At 49.3% G+C, this 18,635-nt stretch overlaps 1 protein-coding gene across 2 annotated transcripts in view; it reads left to right on the top strand.

The window, feature by feature from the left end:
- Positions 1-9,615: 9,615 nt before the first annotated feature.
- Positions 9,616-18,635, top strand: part of ACOT11 (acyl-CoA thioesterase 11) — a 71,339-nt gene continuing 62,319 nt past the window's right edge. For both annotated transcript variants that reach the window (XR_010341189.1, XM_064372392.1), the window contains exon 1: positions 9,616-9,783. Coding sequence is in view for 1 of the 2 variants with exons in the window: in XM_064372392.1 (XP_064228462.1) it covers positions 9,751-9,783 (33 nt within the window). In the remaining variant the exon portion in view is untranslated. The remainder of the gene's footprint in view (positions 9,784-18,635) is intronic.

Raw genomic sequence — 18,635 nt, forward strand, 5'->3', positions numbered from 1 at the left:
ATAAAGCATTGCAACAAAGGGTTTTAATGTAGATTTTTTTTTTTTTGCAACAATGCTGTTGATTTATTGATTGCTAAATGCACTAGTCTGATCATGATGCTGAATAAATGCATCTTAAAAAAAATGTGAGGCCTGTAGCTTGAAATTACAATACATTGGAGAGATAAATTAAAGAAAATCTAAATAGGGATATACCATGTTCATGAATCAAAATTATTAATCTCAGTTCTCTCCAAATTAACCTATAGATTCAACATAATCACAACCAAAATCCAAGCAGGCTTTTTAAAAAAGAAGTGGATAAGCTGATTCTAAAATTTAAGTAAAACACAAAGGACTCAGAATAGTCAAAACAACTTTGAAAAAGAAAAACAAAGTTGGAGGACCTACACTACTTGATTTCAAGATGTTATAGTAATCGGGGCAATGGTAGTATTGAAGATAGACACATAGGGCCAGGAGAGGTGGCTCATTCCTATAATCTCAACAGTTTGGGAGGATGAAGTGGGTGGATCGCCTGAGGTTGGGAGCTTAAGACCAGCCTGGCCAACATAGTAAAATCCCGTCATTACTAAAAACACAAAAACCTTAGCCAGGCGTGGTGGCACACACCTGAAGTACCAGCTACATGGGAGGCTGAGGCACCAGGACAGCTTGAACCTAGGAGGCAGAGGTTGCAGTGAGCCGAGACTGCACCACTACACACCAGCCTGGGTGACAGAGTGAGACTCCATCTCAAAGTGAAACAAAAGTAAATGATAGACATATAGATAAACAGAACAAAGTACAGAGTCCAAAAACAGACCCAAGCAATTGAGTCTATTACTCAAGACTTGAGTTCCTGTGCCTAAGTAGTACTTGTGCCTCAGTCATCTGAGTAGCTGGGACTACAGGACACTATTAGGCATTTAAGACAAATAAAAATATATGTCTACATACAGATTTGAACAAAAATGCTCATGCCAGCTTTATTTGTATGATAGCCAGTAACTAGAAACAACCAAAAATCCATCATCAGTAGGAGAATGGATAAGCAAATTCTGTTTTATTCATACCATGGCATTCTGCTCAGCAATAATAAAAGAATAAATTACTGATATATGCAACAATACAAAGGAATTGCAAAATAATTATGCTGAGTGAACAAAGGCAGACAAAAATAATATATACTGTATGATTCCATTTATATAGAATTCTAGAAAATGAAAACTACTCTAGGGACAGAAGGCAAATTATTGTTTGCCTGGGGATGTCAGGAAGTGGGCGGTGTAGGACCACCAGGAAACTTTGGGGGTGATGAATATGTTCATTACCTTGAAGTAGTGATGAACAACATGCTGGAGGTATATATATATACACACACATATATATATATACACACACACACACACACATATAAACACATATGTATATGTGTATATATATATATATATAATATATGCATATGTATATATTATGTATGTATATCAAAACTCATTGAATTGCATACTTTAAATATGTGCAGTTGTTTATTAATTATATCTCAATAAAGCTATTTAAAAAAATGGCTGGGCATGGTGGCTCAAGGTGGTAATCCCACACATTTGGGAGGCTGAGGTGGGTGGATCACCAGGTCAGGAGATCGAGACCATTCTGATCATCATGGTGAAATCCTGTCTCTACTAAAAATACAAAAATTAGCTGGGCATGGTGGCGTTTGCATGTAGTCCCAGCTACTCAGGAGGTGGAGGCTGGAGGATTGCTTGAGTCCAGGAGTTCTGGGTTGTAGTGCGCCATGCCGATCAGGTGTCTGCACTAAGTTTGGCATCAATATGGTGACCTCCCGGGAGTGGGGGACCACCAGGTTGCCTAAGTAGGGGTGAAACGGCCCAGGTGGGAAATGGAGCAGGTCAAAACTCCCATGCTGATCAGTAGTGGGATCGTGCCTGTGAATAGCCACTGTACTCCAGCCTGGGCAACATAGTGAGACCCTGTCTCTTAAAAATAAAAAAAAAAAGGCCAGGCGTGGTGGCTTACGCCTGTAATCCCAGCACTTTGGGAGGTAGAGGCAGGCGGATCACCTGAGTTCAGGAGTTCAAGACCAGCCTGACCAACATGGTGAAACCCTGTCTCTAAATAAATAAATAAAAATAAAATAAAATAAATGAAAATCATGAAAAGATATTTATTTAATATTTGATCATTGCTGGGCATGGTGGCTCACACATGTAATCCCAGTACTTTGGGAGGCCGACGCAGGCAGATCACCTGAATTTGAGAGTTCAAGACCAGCCTGATCAACATGGTGAAACCCTGTCTCTACTAAAAATATAAAAATGAGCTGGGTGTGGTGGTGATGACTGTAATCCCAGCTACTCAGGAGGCTGAGACAGGAGAATTGCTTGAACCTGGGAGGCGGAGCTTTCAGTGAGCTAAGATTGTGCCACTGCACTCCAGCCTGGGAAACAGTGAGACTCCGACTATAAAAAAAAAAAAAAAAAAAAAAAATATATATATATATATATATATATTTGATCATTGAGGAAAAAAGCAGATTACAAAACAGTATATCCAATATGGTTACTTAAAACAAAAAGATAATCTGAATGTCTTCAGGATTCACCACTTGATTAGAGCGGTGCATTAAAATTAAACTGTGGTTTATGCAGATCAGATTAATCTTACCAGTGTGGGAATTCCCCTTCTCAGCATAGTCCACCTGCCCCATATGTTCCTGGGTGTTCCCACATGTGCCTACTTGCACTTGGAAGGTGATCTCAGATGTCCTTTGCTGTTCTGGCACCTGGGGCTTCTGTTGAGCTGAGGCTCCAACACTGATGAGCAAGAGATGGCCGGAGTGGTCATCCAGGCTGCTGCCAAAGCCCCATGCACGTGGTGTTCATCATTCTGCCCTGACACTGAACCCTTACCGTGCTCTCAGAGCATGGCAGAAGCAAGTGACAAAGGCAAGGCCCAGTTTTTGTTATACTCAGAGGCCCTCTATAGGAGGCTGCTTGGGCCCCAAGGTGACCAAGCTCAGCACAGCTGCTCTCTTTGTACATAAATTGCCCTTTTCCTCCCAGAGTGGCTGGGGCAGACCGAGTTCAGGTGCCTGCCTCTGTGGGTGCCCGGAATGTCTAGCCCCCTCTGGCTCCCTGGTCCTGGCGTGTAGGATGCACTCCTCCTGCCAAGTGCCTCCTCCTCCGGGGATTCCCTTCCTTCTTAGAAGCGACCACCGCTGTGTTTTGTCAGGCTCCTTCTAAGTTTGCCAGCTAAGCCTAAATCCCAAACATGAACACTGATGGACGTTTTTCTGCGCGGCTCCTCTGAGCCAGTGATCACATATTGTAGATTTCATATAATCTCTTACATAGCAATATATACGGGGGCGGGGGGGCTGGCGGGGAAGGAAGGGTACCACCATCTCTTACCAACCGCGTCTGCATCTGCCAGCTCTAGTCTAACTTCTCTCTGAGTGAGGACATCATGGGTGGTATGCATTTGCTTTGTGCTGTGCAAAATGATCCACTTTTTTTGTCTTTCTATCAATACCCATGACGGCAAGGACAGTGGGTCCTGCTCAGAACCTCAACCCAGGACACAGTGCAGGGTCTGGCACATAGTAGGTGCTCAGTCAAGGTGTGAACAAATAGCAAATACCCCAGTGGAAGGCTGAGTGGCCGGCTCCACATCGCAGGAGGCGGCTCAGGGGGACTCCATCCGAACTCTACCTGGTGCGGCCGCCCGGTTTCGGCTTGTGCCCAACTCCCCTGGGATTGACGCCTTGCGGGCGGGGAGCCTGGCGCCGGCGGGGCCCGGGTCCGTGTGATGTGCACGCTGGGCAGCCCGGGTGCCGCACCCGCGCCGGGGAGGGACGGGGAGGGGCAGAGCCGTCCAGGAACTCTCCCGCGTCGCCGCCTCCACGCCTCCCTTCAGCCTGCCCGCCGCCTCCCGCCCACGGCTGGGCTCGGGGACTTGGAGGCCTGTTCCTGAGCCCCTCCCCGCGGACTCGCTCCCCGGACGCCTCCAGCAGGCTCCCCGGGCTTCCGCTCTGCACGCTGCCGGGGCGGAGCCTCCCATCCTTTGGGTAAGAGCCCCTTCCCCGTCCCCCGCCGGGGAAGGGCCACGTTTCCTGGGCTCCTCCTCCGCTTCAGCACGCGGCCAGGGAAGATCAGCCTGTACTCCAGCGCTGGCCTCCCGACAGCCAGGTGCCGCCTCGCACTGTCTTGCTTGCAGGCTGGGGCGTGAGGCACCTTGGGATGTACGCTGGGGTGGGCGGGGCTCTCACTAGGGTCGGGGCGGGCTGGGGTCACCCGGCGCGGCGCGCGGCAGAGGCCGGCCCGGGAGAGGACCTGGGGGCGCAGGACTCAGAGGCCCGAGGGTGCAGCCAGTGCTGACTCACTCGGGGACGGGGCTGCTGGGAGGAACGCTAGCCCCTGTTGTGAGCAATTCGAGAGCCAGGGCTAAATCCGGGAAGTCTGGCTGGGTCCAGACGGCCAGCCGGGCCAGCGAGGGGGTTCCGGCCTCCACAGGAGGAGGTGGTGAGAGAGGGAGAGGGAGGGCGGCATATCTGAGGGCCCCTAGGCAGGATGAGTTCAGGGCTGGGCCCCACAACCCACTCACCCATCCTGAATCTGGCCTCCGGGACTTGGCGTTCCCGCTCTCCGCCCCCACCCGGCTTTCTTTCCTCTGGACACTTCTTTTCCCCTACCCCGGCTTCTTACTGCTCTCCTTGCCCCAGCTTCTCCATAAAGAAATGCGGCCTGAGAAGCGCCAGGCTTTGAAGCCAGGTCACCTCTACTTCCTCAAAGTTAGTGCTGTTATCACTAACCCCTTCCTCTGTCCTTCCTTCGACCTCCTTCCCCGCATTTATCCCACAACTTCCTTTATTCTGTCTTGCCATGCCTAAGGTGCCCCTAGAAGGGGTGTTCCTCCCAGGAGTAACTGGGAGTTTTTAGTTTGGAGAACAGGAGTGGATGAGGACGTTCTTGCGTGCACTCATTCATTTGAGCATGCATTTATGCATGCCTTTACTTCCATTCACTCACTCATACATTCCTCCATTCTTTTGCAGTTAATTACGCATTCATTCATTTTCCGGACACTTACTGAGCATCTATATTCAAGGCCCTGAGTGTTTGGGGGAGGGGGCCAGGATACTCTGATGAGTCAGTCCCATCCCTGATGCCAGCTAGCTCAAGGTCAAAAAGGGGAAATTAGCACAAATCAGTCCAGTTTAAGAGAAAATGCACTGAGAAAGGGCTGTGAAGTGTGTGTGTGTGTCTGTGTATGTGTGTGTGTGTCTGTGTATGTGTGTGTGTGTCTGTGTATGTGTGTGTGTGTCTGTGTATGTGTGTGTGTGCACACACGCACATACGCACACACAGGCATTGGGGCATGTAGAAGGAGAATGTAATTCCACTTAGGAGGGGCCTAGAAGGCTTCCTGGAGGCAGTGGCATTTGAGTTGGCCTTGATGGCTGGCAGGGTTTGGATTGAAAGGGCATCAGGGTGGGGCGAACAGCAGAAACAAAGGGCACTCCAGGGGTGTGAGGGAGCAGGGGGCAGTTCTATTCATGGCATGAGGGGATCAGAAGAAAGAAGTCTGGACAGGGAGGCCAGGGCTGAGTGGAGGACTGGAGAGAGAAGCAGCCTTGTTCTGAGCGGCCCAGAGCCACGATCATGGCAAGACTCTTCTGGCTCTTAGGTGTGTGTACATGTGGAGCTGTAGGTTCTGGCCCATGTAGGATTTCAGCTAGGACAGTACCGCAAGTGGAAGTTGGTGTAGATGGTGTCAGAAGTCCCTCCTCCCCAGAGAGTCTGTGGTCCTGTCTGGGAAGGCCAAAGACCCAGCAGAGGGAATTCCTGGGAGTTTGGTTATTTATTCACTCATTTATTTCTTCTTTTGCCCTTAGACTCATTCATTCATTCATTCATTCTTCACTTAGTCATAAACCCTTCCTCTGGGGAGGCCCTGTGCTGGGGACTCAGATGACTCAGAAGAGGTTCCTGCTCCTGTGAACTCCCAGCCTGGTGGGAGAGACAAACCCATGCCTGACAGTGACAACCCAGAATCACTATGGAATATAAATAGGGAGCATTTCATTGTGTTTTGTCACTGAGTGGGGATGTAGAGTTGGGACATGGACCAGAAGAATTAATGCAGATGTTTGACCTCCAGCCAGAAAGGCCTGATCCATGGGGCCAGGTGAAGAAGGTTGTAGTTGGGGAAAATGAGTGTTTGAAAGAGAAAATCCTCTGGGTTTACCGGTGTGAAGAGGCAGGCTTTCTCTAGATGTGAGACTCCCCAGAGGCCCACTCAGGGACTGGGCCTTTGGTCTGGGGGCACCACAAGCTCCCCTCACATTAGAGATGAACCTGCAGGATTTCAGAGCCCCTAGAGAATTTTTTGGCTGGTTAGCATAAGCTGTAAGCAGGTTGTGGAAGGTGGTGGTTAAACTTGTGGGCTTTGGACTTAGATCAGGGTTCAAACCCCGATGTTCCCTTCCCAACTATGTGACTTTGCCTCCATTTGTTCCTCTACGGGACAATAATAATCATAGTATCTTCCTTTTAGGGTGAAGCCCAAAGGCAGTAATGTACATGCTGTGCTTGCCCAGTGCTGGGGATTGGAAAGGGCCATAATGACAGGGTTATAATGACAGTGACATACTGTCAAGTGCTGCCTTTAAAATCTCTGGACCTCGGCTGGTGCAGTGGCTCACGCCTGTAATCCCAGCACTTTGGGAGGCCGATGCGGGTGAATTGCTTGAGGTCATGAGTTCGAGAACAGCCTGGCCAGCATGGTGAAACCTCGTCTCTGCTAAAAAGTATTAAAAAACAAAAATTAGTCAGGCGTGGTGGCACATGCCTGCTGCCCCAGCTAATAAGAGCCTGAGGCAGGAGGATGGCTTGAACCGGGAGGTGAGGTTGCAGTGAGCCAAGATTGAGCCACTGCACTCTAGCCTGGGTGACAGAGTAAGACTGTAAAAAAAAAAAAAAAAAAAAAAAAAATCTCTGGGCCTCATTCTCCCCAGGTGTGAAATGGGAAGGTGACCTAGCTTCCTGGTTCTCCCAAGTGCAGTCCCTGGACCAGCAGCATCGGCATCCTCTGGGGTCTTGTTAGAAATGCAAATTCTTGGGTGCTACTTCAGTTCTACGGAATCAAAAACTCTGGGAACAGGGCCCCCAGCAATCTGTATTTTAATAAACCCTCCAGGTGATGCTGGTGCAGGCTGAAGTCTGAGAACCACAGACCTCTTCTTGATCCACCGTTCCAGGACTGGGATCCAGCCATTTGTGTTTCATGCTTCCTGCACATAGGGTCCAAGTCTGCAGGGTGGAGGGGAAGGGGCACAGAAATGAGCAAGATGTGGTCCAAGCCCGTGGGAGGCTCTTGGGTAAATTGGAAAGGGGAAGCAGACACCCATGGGAACATTCCCGGGAGTGACAGACTGCACAGAGCGGTTGTGGTGACACAGGAGCGAGCTCTGTAATAGCGCAAAGAGGAGAGGGGCCTTTGTGGGCTGGAGGGGGCCCTGTTGAAAGATCTAGCTCTCTGCTGCTTGTTCCTGACACTAAGATTGATTCAGCCTTTCTGGAAGTCCTCTCATAAGTCTAACTGAAGTCTGTTTCATTTCATGCTTTGCTGTGTGTGGGGTGGACAGGACTCTGGACTTGAGGTCAGGAGTGTGATTCTAGCCAGCTTCCTCATTGTGTGTCTTTGGGAGGTTCACTTTCCTCCGGGCCTCAGTTTAGCCTTCTGTAAGATGCTGGGGTGAACCAAATCCAGTGAATCTGGGACATTGTAGTTGTCTGGAGAGAGGGTAGGCTTGGGGGCCAGGAGCTCTCTGGGTTTTCTTCTTCTTCTTTTTTTTTTTTTTAAAGACGGGGTTTCACCAGGGTGGTCAGGCTGGTCATGAACTCCCAACCTCAGGTGATCCGCCCACCTTGGCCTCCAAAGTGCTTGGATTACAGGCATGAGCCACCACGCTCGGCCTCTGGGTTTTCATTCCTCCTTCTGCATAGGGAGGATTCTGAAATTGCCCTGGCTGCCTGTCAAATTATCTTGGGACCCAGTAAAGTGAGCTGCCCCTCTTTGGGCTGGCTTCCTTACCATCCAGGGAAGTCTCATGACATACCTCACGTGGCTTTCATCATGTCGAGCGTGCCCATCATGCTGTCATTCTCAGAGGCTCCTAGATGCCCAAACCCCAGTGTCTGGCATTCGAGCCCTCCATGACAGGTTCCCAGCTTTCCTGCAGGATGATGCTCCTCATGGCCTGTGACTGCCTCCTGTTCTGTGCCTGTCAGGTCTTCCACCTCGCCCCTCTTCTCAGCCTATCCAAGCCCATTCAATCTTCAGGTCAGCTCTAGCACTACCTCCTCCAGGAAGCCTCCAGGATTGCTGACCACTGACAAGCTGTTTGAGCGCAAGGCCTAAGCTCACGGGGATGGACATGATTGGAGTCCTTGACTGGTGGAGCAGGGAGGCCCAGAGAAAGAAGGGAACTTGCCTAGAGTCACATGGTACATTAGTGAAAGGAGAACCCAGGCATCTTAGGCAAGACAGACCCGGAGGAAGCATGATCAGATCTGAGGCGAATGAGCAAGACGCCCTGAGGATGGAGGGATGGCCGTGGCCTTGGAACCCGGATGGCCTGTCCCAGCCGGGCTGTGTGCTCACTGGCTATGCCACCTGGGACGTGCCACCTACCCTTCCTAAGGAATCTTCCCTATGGGGTTGGAGGACCAGCCCAAGGCCTGGCATGCTACAGATGCTTGGTTATTATGGGGTGCATGCTATTATTTTCCATCTAGTTGTCCATTCTGGCCCCCATGCCTGAACCCTTTCCCCGCCCCATCCACCTCCCACCCTCCTGCTTTCCTTAGCCACCAAGCACTCACTGTCCTGTCCTAAGTCCAACGTGAGTGTCAAGACCTCCTGATCAAGCCTCTGGGCAGAAGGCAGAGGGAGAAGGAAAAACCCTGGTGGTCTCTCAGTTGGTGGTGGCTGGAGAGAAGCTGGAGTGGGTGCCCCAAGGGGCTGAAGCCTGCGTGGCCATCAGGGGGAATTTGGCAGGTGCCACTTTTAGAAAAGTCACACTGCCTAGTTAAAGGAAGTGAGGGGTGTGACTTGTCCCCCACTAGCAACTGCTGGATGCCTGTGGCCTGTTGCTGAGGAGCTGGCGGGCAGTGCTCCCAGGGGTGAAGAGTCCTAGCAGGTGGGTCTGGCATCTCTCCGGGAGGTTGCTGGCAGCTCTTGGCCTCCTGCCACCTTCCAGCTAACCCCTTGTGGATGGATAGAAGCCTCATGGCTGTTTTGTCTGTTTTGCATGTCAGCTGGCTGGGATCAGGGACCTGGACCCCCCCCAGCCCCCTTCCCTGGAAGTGATCGCAGAACCAAGAGACACTGTTGGCAGGATGACGGGCTCTGGGATTGGGGTGACTGGAGTTTGGCTGGGGCTGGGTGCCCAGTGGGCAGGCACAGACTTGTTGACGTGGCTGTGGCCTAGCTGGCAGCCCCATCATTCCTCTCCGCTAGGCGGGCACTGGAGCTTTTTGTGCAGGGCTCCTAGGAGAAGGGGGGCAGAGGGCAGTCTGAAGAGAGGCGGGAGCAGGGTGATAACAGCTGGCTCTGGAGGGCGGGCAGGAGCTGAGGAGGAGGAGCAGGAGAGGCCCACAGGCTTTATTTGGAGCCAGTCCTGGCTGTTGCTCAGGTGACCAGCGTGTGTCTTCGAGAGGGCGCTGCTTTCCCTGGCTGCCTGGTGCGATGATCCAGAATGTTGGAAATCACCTACGACGGGTATGGAGGGTGGGCTAGGGCAGCGGGAGGGCTCTGGAGGCCCGGCACCCAGAAAGAGATTGACGTTTCCATTTTAACTCAGACGCTCTGCATCTCCTCACACTCTCCACGGGCCATTTTCTGGCTCTCTTTGGAAGGAGAAATGGCAGAGCCCCTGGGCTGCTTTATTATCAGCAGCCATCCCCAAACGAGCCCCACGGACTGTCAGATCCCCCGAGGGCTGGCTGTGTTGAGTGGAATCACCTTCGGCAAGTGTTGGCCTGTGGAATTCTATCCCGCGGGTGTATGTTTCTCCCTGCGGAGTTCTGTGCATGTTTCTGGGGGATGTCTGAGCTCCCTGGCCTTGCGGTGCTTCATGCTCAGCGCTCAGGAGCCCAAAGCCAGAGCTGGTGGGAGTGACAGGGTGTGAGGTGTTTGTGTGAGTGAGTATGTGTGGTGGGGCGAGGTGGGCATTTTTGGGGAGCGGAACCTCTTTGGGAGAGCAAGCACAGGATCACATGAGGGCTGTGGAAAGCTGTCCTGCAAGGTGACCTTGAAAACAACTTTTCCCTGCACTTTGGCACTGAGATTAGGTGCTGAGACCCAAGAACTCAGCAGTGCCTGGCAATGGAAGGGGCCAAGGGAGATGGGCTCGGGACAGACTGGCAGAGATTGTAATGGGTGTAATGTGGCTGACCTCTGAGGATGTTTTCAGGAAAAGCCTTTTATTAAAGGGGCTGGAACAAATAAATGTCTTATCCATCCTCTCCCTCCGTCTGCACAGTCACTGCTCAACTCAGCATCCTCTGGTTTCCCCATCCCATGTCCAGCCCCCTTCAGTCCGCTCTCCGTACTGGAGGGATGCTTCTGAAAGGTATCTGTGCTGATTCCTCACCTGCTCAGACAGCTACCTGAGGATGACTTTCACATCCTTGTTGGCACTCTGGCCCCTGCCCACGCCTCCCTTTTCTTTCCACCGTCCCCACCCCTCTGCTGCCTCTGCCTCAGCCATCGTGAGCTCCTCTCCTTGGCCTCTGTGTCCCACCTTTGTTCTCTCCTCCGGGCGGTTGTACTTGCTGTGTCTTCTGCCGGTTACCCGCAGCCTTCCTGCACCTCCCCACTCTTGTCTTTCCGGCAAGTTCCTGCTGAGCCGTCAGGTCTCAGCTCAGGCGCTGCCTCCTCTGGAAGTCCAGATTTCTCGTGGCACTGTGTTAGCCTCTTTTCACACTGGATTGTGTGCTAGACTGGCACATACATCCCTCCCACCAGCCAGGGAGCAACACGAGCCTGCTCTTGGTATACCCAGCACAGGGACGGGTGCGGCCAGAGGCCAGGGAATGCTTAATGAATGAATGGGGACAGGCAGCTTTTCAGCATCGAGGCCAAGGGTGGGATCTGAGTAGCAGGGCCCCTTGCTCTTGTCACCTGAGCACAGGGCAGCGTGTCTCTCAGGTGGGTGGGGCTGCTCGTATCTTCTCTTGTGCCCCGTTATATTTAACCCTTTATGACTTTTTCCCCATTAACCCTCATTAGTAACTGGGGGCAAGGTGCTGGGGAAGAGGCATATCATTAACACTGTTTTACAGAGATAACAGTCGTAACAAATCTTTACATAGCTCTGACCGTGCTAGGCACCATGCCACGCTCTTTGCATACATTAACTCACTCAGATCTCGATGAGGTAGATACAGTTATCATCCCCGTATCCCAGATTAGGAATCTCACAGAGGGCAAGTGACTTGCCCAAGCTTATACTGGTAGGAAGTGGCAGAGCTGGGATTTGAACTCAGCAGTTTGGCCACTGAGTCTGAGCCCTTAAGGAACCTGAGGCTCAGCCAGATGAAGGTGCAGATGTGGAACTCCGACCACATAGCCCGACTCCAAGCCCAGCTGGCATTTGGCTTCCTTGCCCTGCCTCTGTTGAGTCTGGGGGTGGACGTGGGTGTTGGGAGTGGATGTTGGGCCCTGGAGGACACAGGTGGCTTCCCATCAGCTAAGAACACTCTGGCCTTGATTGCCACCTCTGCACCATTGCCTGGACGGCAGATCTCTTTGGATTTCTCTTGAATTCCTCAGTTCTTCTGAAATACAAGAGGGTTTGAGAATGTTTTCTGGCTTGGCACCAAAACTGTTTTTAATGAAAAGCAAGCAAGCAAACAAACAATCCCTGGCCAGGCATGGTGGCTCACACCTGTCATCCCAGCACTTTGGAAGGCTGAGGCGGGTGGATCGCTTGAGCTCAGGAGTTTGAGACCAGCCTGGCCAACATAGTGAAACCCTGATTCTACCAAAAAGACAAGAAAATTTAGCCGAGCATTGTGGTGTGTGCCTTCCGACCAGCTACTCGGAAGGCTGAGGTGAGAGGATCATTTGAGCCCACCTGGGAGGTGGAGACTGCAGTGAGCCAAGATCATGTCACTTCACTCTAGCCTGGATGACAGAGTGAGACCTTGTCTCAAAACAAAAACAAACAAAAAAACCCCACCAAGCTGGGCTTGGTGCCTGACGCCTGTAATCCCAGCACTTTGGGAGGCCAAAATGGGCAGATCTTGGCCTCCCAAGATCCAGTTGAGGCCAGCAGTTCGAGACCAGCCTGGCCAACGTGGTGAAACCCCCTCTGTATCAAAAATATAAAAATTATCCAGGTGTGGTGGTGCATGCCTGTCATCCCAGCTACTTGGGATGCTGAGGCAGGAGAATCGCTTGAACCCAGGAGGCGGAGGTTGCAGTGAGCCGAGATGGCGCCACTGCACTCCAGCCTGGGCAACAGAGTGGTCTCAAAACAAAAAAACCCCAAAAAACAAAAAACAAAACCAAAACAAACCCTACCAAACTGTCTTTAATAGGGACTAAACTGGGAACAGAAGAAGGGGTCTTAGATAATCTACAAGCCCCACTTTGCATGGTTGGGGGCCCTTTTCAGTGTCCTGTGACACTGTAGACAGAGTCAGCATTGGAATCCAAGGACTCTCGCTCCTACTTGCCCCTGGATACCCAGCAAGTGAGTGGGCGACTGAATGAAGTGACCAGCTTCTGTCATGCTTGGGGCCGGGAGAACTGCTGAGTGTGTCTGACGGTGCCAGAAAGGCTTCCCTCTCCCGCTTCAATCCTTGTCTCTCCCAGTGGAGAGCTCTTCTCCTTTCCCCATCCAAGATGTCAGTCTATACTGGACACTGAGTCTCACATTCCTGAGCTAGCAGGGATCCACTGGTGCCCTCATGGGAGGTGAGCAGGAGTCCTGGGAAGTCTGGAACCTCCGCCCAGCCTTGGGTCTAGCCTGGCCCAGGTCAGCTCTCAGTGGGACTGAGAAGCTTTTTTTACTCCAGAAATGGTGATGGGGCTGTTTTGTTTTGTTTTGTTTTGTTTTGAGACAGAGTCTTACTCTGTTGCCCAGGCTGGAGTGCAGTGGTATGATCTTGGCTCACTGCAGACTCAGCTGCCCTGATTCAAGTGATTCTCTTGCCTCAACTTCCTGAGTAGCTGGGATCAGAGGTGCCCACCACCACACCTCGCTAATTTTTGTATTTTTAGTAGAGATGGGGTTTCACCATGTTGGCCAGGCTGGTCTCAAACTCCTGACCTCAGGTGACCCACCGGCCTCAGCCTCCCAAAGTGTTGGGATTACAGGCGTGAGCCAACTTGCCCTGCCCACTCTTCATCTATCTGGAGGACTGTTTTTTTTCCTTTCCAAAATTTTATTTTAACATGCATAGCATAAAGGAATGATTACCCTATTAAAAAATTTTAAATGGGCCTGGCATGGTGGCTCATGCCTATAATTCCAGCACGTCAGGAGGCTGAGGCGGGTGGATTATTTGAGGTCAGGAGTTTGAGACCAACCTGGCCAACATGGTGAAACCCCGTCTCTACTAAAAATACAAAAATAAGGCGGATGTGCTTGCTTGAACCTGGGAGGCGGAGGTTGCAGTGAGCCAAGATCGCACCACTGCACTCCAGCCTGGGTGATGGAGCAAGACTCTGTCTCAAAAAAAAATCTCTTTTTCTAAATGGATGGATAACATTCTGTTTTTATTATGTACAACACGATGTTTCGAAGTCTGTATACATTATGTTATGATTAAATCTAACTAATTAACAAATGAATTACCTCACATAGTTTCCATTTTTTTGGTGACAGTGCAGAACAGCCACTCTCCATTTTCAAGAATACAATATATTGTCATGAACTACATCCCCTTACTGTATAATAGGTCTCTTGAAATGTGTTCCTCCTATCTGTAATTACGCATCCTTTGACCAAGATCCCTCCATCCCCCCTAACAACCCCTGCCTCTGAAAGCAGCATTATACTCTATTTCCATGAAATCAACTTTTTAAGATTCACATCTGAGTGAGGTCATGTGGTATTTGTCTTTCTGTGCCTGGGCCTTATTTCATTTAACATAACATACTCCAGGGGCGATGGCTCATGCCCATAATCCCAGTACTTTGAGAGGCTGAGATGGGCGGATCGCTTGAGCTCAGGACTTCAAGGCCAGCCTGGGTAACATGGCAAAACCTCACCTCTACAAAAAAAAGCACTAAAATTGCTGGGTGTGGTGGCATGGACCTGTAGTCCCAGCTACTTGGGAGGCTAAGGTGGGAGGATGGCTTGAGCCCAGGAGGTGGAGGCTGCGGTGAGCTGAAGTTACTGCATTCCAGCCTGGGCAAAAGAGCCAGACCCTGTCACACACAAAAACAAAAACAAAGACAAAAGAAAACAAACAAACAAAAAAGCCACCATAACATACTCCAGGTTCATCCATGTTGCTGCAAATGGCAGGATTTTATTTTATTTTTATGGCTGAATTGTATTCCATAGTGTATAGACAGTACTTTTTTTTTTTTTTTTTGAGATGAAGTTCTGCTCTGTCACCCAGGCTGGAGTACAGGGGTGCAATTATGGCTCACTGTAGCCTTGAACTCCTGGGCTCAAGCCGGCCTCCTGCCTCAGCCACCTGAGTAGCTGGGAGTTAGACGTGTGCACCACTGTGCCCAACTTTTTTTTTTTTTAAGTTTTTGTAGAGATGGGTTCTCTCTATGTTGACCAGGCTGATCTTGAACTCCTGGCCTCAAGCTGTCTTCTCCCCTTGGTTTCCCAAAGTGCTGGGATTGCAGGTTTGAGCCCCCACAACCAGTTTTGTACCACATTTAAAAAATCCATTCATCCATTGATGGACACGTAGTTGGTTCCATATCTTGGCTACTGTGAAGAGTGCTGCATTAAACATGGGAGTGCAGGTATCTCATCAACATACTGATTTCATTTCCTTTGGATATATACCCAGTCGTGGGACTGCTGGATCATAATTCTATTTTTATTTTTTTTGAGGAAACTCCATACTGTTTTCCATAATGACTGTACCAATTTACATTCCCATCAACAGTGTCAAAGGGTTGCCTTTTCCCCACGCCCTTGCCAACACATATTGTCTACTGGTTTATTGATGGTAGCCATTCTGACAGGTGGGAGGTGCTATTTCATTGTGGTTTTGATTTGCATTTCCATGAGGATTAGTGATGTTGAGCATTTTTTTCATATACCTCTCGGACATTTGTATATCTTCTTTTGAGAAATGCCTATTCAGGTCTTTTGCCAGTTTTATTTATTTACTTTTCCTATTGAGTTGTTTTGGTTTTTTGTAAATTTTGGGTGTTAACCCCTTGTCAGATGTATAGTTTGCAAATATTTTCTCCCACTCTGTAGGTAGTGTCTTAACTCTGTTGATTGCTTCATTTGCTGTGCAGAAGTGCTTTAGTATAAAGAAATCATGTCGGCCAGGTGCAGTGGCTCACGCCTGTAATCCCAGCACTTTGGGAGGCCGAGGTGGGTGGATTACCTGAGGTCGGGAGTTCGAGACTAACCTGACCAATATGGAGAAACCCTGTCTCTACTAAAAATATGCAATTAGCTGGGCATGGTGACGCATGCCTATAATCCCAGCTACTTGGGAGGCTGAGGCAGGAGAATCACTTGAATCTGGGAAGTGAGGTTTTGGTGAGCCAGTATCGCACCATTTCACTGCAGCCTGGGCAACAAGAGTGAAACTTTGTCTCAAAAAAAAAAAAGAAATTACATCTATTTTTGCTTTTGTTGCCTGTGCTTTTGAGCCCTTATCCAAAAATTCTTACCTAGCACAATGTCATGAAGTGTTTCCCCTATGTTTTCTTCCAGCAGTTTCATAGTTTGGGGTCTTACATTTAAGTCTTTAATTCATTTTGAGTTGATTTTTGTATACAGTGAGAGATAAGGGTCTAATTTCATTTTTCTATATGTGGGTATCCAGTTTTCCCAACATCAATTTTTTTTTTTTTTTGAGACGGAGTTTCGCTCTTGTTACCCAGGCTGGAGCGCAATGGCGCGATCTCGGCTCACCGCAATCTCCGCCTCCTGGGTTCAGGCAATTCTCCTGCCTCAGCCTCCTGAGTAGCTGGGATTACAGGCACGCGCCACCGTGCCCAGCTCATTTTTTGTATTAGTAGAGACGGGGTTTCACCATGTTGACCAGGATGGTCTCGATCTCTTGACCTCGTGATCCACCCGCCTCGGCCTCCCAAAGTGCTGGGATTACAGGCTTGAGCCACCGCGCCCGGCCTATCAATTATTGAATAGACTGTCCTTTCTGTAATGTGTGTTCTGGCACCTTTGTTAAAAATCAGTTGGCTGTAAATGTGTAGATTTATTTTGGAGCTCTCTATTCTGTTCCATTGGTTTATTGTTTGTTTTTATTCCAATACCATACTGTTTCGATTAATGTAGCTTTGTAGTATATTTTGAAATCAGGTAGTATGATCCTTTGGCTCTGTTCTTTTTGCTCAAGATTGCTTTGACAATTTGGGGTCTTTCATGGTTCCATATGAATTTTAGGCTTGTTTTTTCTGTTTCTGTGAAGAATGTCATTGGCGCTTTGATAGGGATTACATTGAATCTGTAGATCACTTTGAGTAGTATGGACATTTTAACATTAATTCTTCCGATCCATGAACATGGGATCTTTTCATTTATATCTTCTTCAATTTCTTTCATTAATGTTTTATAGTTTTCATTGTAGAGATCTTTTTTTTTTTTTTTTGAGACTGAGTCTCACTGTGTCACCCAGGCTGGAGTGCAGTGGTGTGATCTTGGCTCAGCTCACTGCAACCTCTGCTTTCTGGGTTCAAGTGCTTCTCCTGCCTCAGCCCACTGAATAGCTTAGATTACAGGTATATGCTACCACACCTGGCTAATTTTTGTATTTTTAGTAGAGAGAGTTTCACCATGTTAGCCAGGCTGGTCTTGAGCTCCTGACCTCAGGTGATCTACCCACTTCGGCCTCCCAAAGTGCTGGGATTACAGACGGGAGCCACCACACCTGGACTTCATTGTAGAGATCTTTTATCGCCTTTATTTATTTTGTAAGAGACAGTATTTCCCTCTGTTGCCCAGGCCAGTCTGCTTGGGCTCAAGCAATCCTCCCACCTCAGCCTCCTGAGTAGCTGGAATTACAGGCATGAGCCACCACTCCTGGCTTTTAACCTCCTTGGTTAAATTTATTCTCAGGTATTTTATTTTTTTGGTAGCTATTGTAAATGGGATTGCTTTCCAGATTTCTTTTTCAGATAGCTTGCTATTAGTATATAGAAAGACTACTGACTTTTGTATGTTGATTTTGTATCCTGCAACTTTACTGAATTTATTATTCCTAACAGTTTTTTTTTTCCTACTAGTTTTAGTGGAGTCTTCAGGGTTTTCTATATATAGGATTATGACATCTGCAAACAGGGACAATTTGACTTCCTTCTTTCCAATTTGGATGCCCTTCATTTCTCTCTCTTGCCTGACTGCTCTGGCTAGGACTTCCAGTACTATGTTGGATATAATTGGTGAAAGTGGGCATCTTTGTTTTATTCCAGATCTTACATGAAAAGGTTTCAGCTTTTCCCTGTTCAGTGGAAGACTCTTCTTCATCCTTCAAAACCCAGCTCAGCTGTCATTTTCCCTTTGAGTCCTCATCTTGCCTGTCCCTAGAGTTAATGATGTTTCCTCAGGATGCGGTACACACTTCACTTGTTCCCTCCACAGGTACTCACTCTACTGGGGGGTTAACAGGTAGCAGGTGCTGGGTGTGCTGTGGCCTGCAATGCAGCCTGTCTCCTGGAGCTGACAGCTAGTGCAGGAGAGATAAGGAGAAGGTATTCAAATCAACAATGATGAAAATCTGCATAAGTGCTATGAATAGTAGTAATGAGAGTAAATGCCATACAAGTGTTAGCTGCATGCCATGCCTGCATTAACTCATTTATTCCTTGTAACAACTCTGTGAAGTAGGTAATTGTGCCTGTGTTAAAGATGAAACTGAAACAGACAGGTTAAGTAATTTGCCTGAGGTCACACAGCTAGAAGGTAGCATTGCTGGTATTAAATTGAGACGGTCTGGAGAACAAGAAACTGTGAGAGAATGATAAGGGGGTTGAGGGAGAGCTCTCTGAGCAGATGACAGCTGAGCAGAAACCTAGCAGCTGAGAAGGCAGCCTGGGGAAGATCTAGGGGAAGAGCATTCCAGCCAAGGGGACAGCATCCATTTGCAGGCTCCAAGGTTGGGGCCAGCTTGGTGCATCTGATCAGATGAATAGGGGCCCAGCAGCCCCTGTTGCTCACTCCTCACTCCACTTGGAGTGGAGGGAGCAAAGGGAACATCTGGCAGAGGCTGAGGGGAGGCTTCCAGGACCTGCAGGCTGGGGGTCCAGGCCTTGCAGGCTGAGTCTGGGCTTTCAAGCGCTGTGAGTTGTGTTGTCCTGTGAGAGCCATGAGCGCTCTCTAGTCCCCAGGATTAGTGCCAAGGTATGCAGTCCCTGCATGCTGGGCTCAGCGACCCAGGAAAACACATCATCAT

Source organism: Aotus nancymaae, unplaced genomic scaffold (assembly GCF_030222135.1).
Source record: "Aotus nancymaae isolate 86718 unplaced genomic scaffold, 86718_ANA_hifiasm-v0.15.2.pri h1tg000007l, whole genome shotgun sequence".
Lineage (NCBI taxonomy): Eukaryota > Metazoa > Chordata > Mammalia > Primates > Aotidae > Aotus > Aotus nancymaae.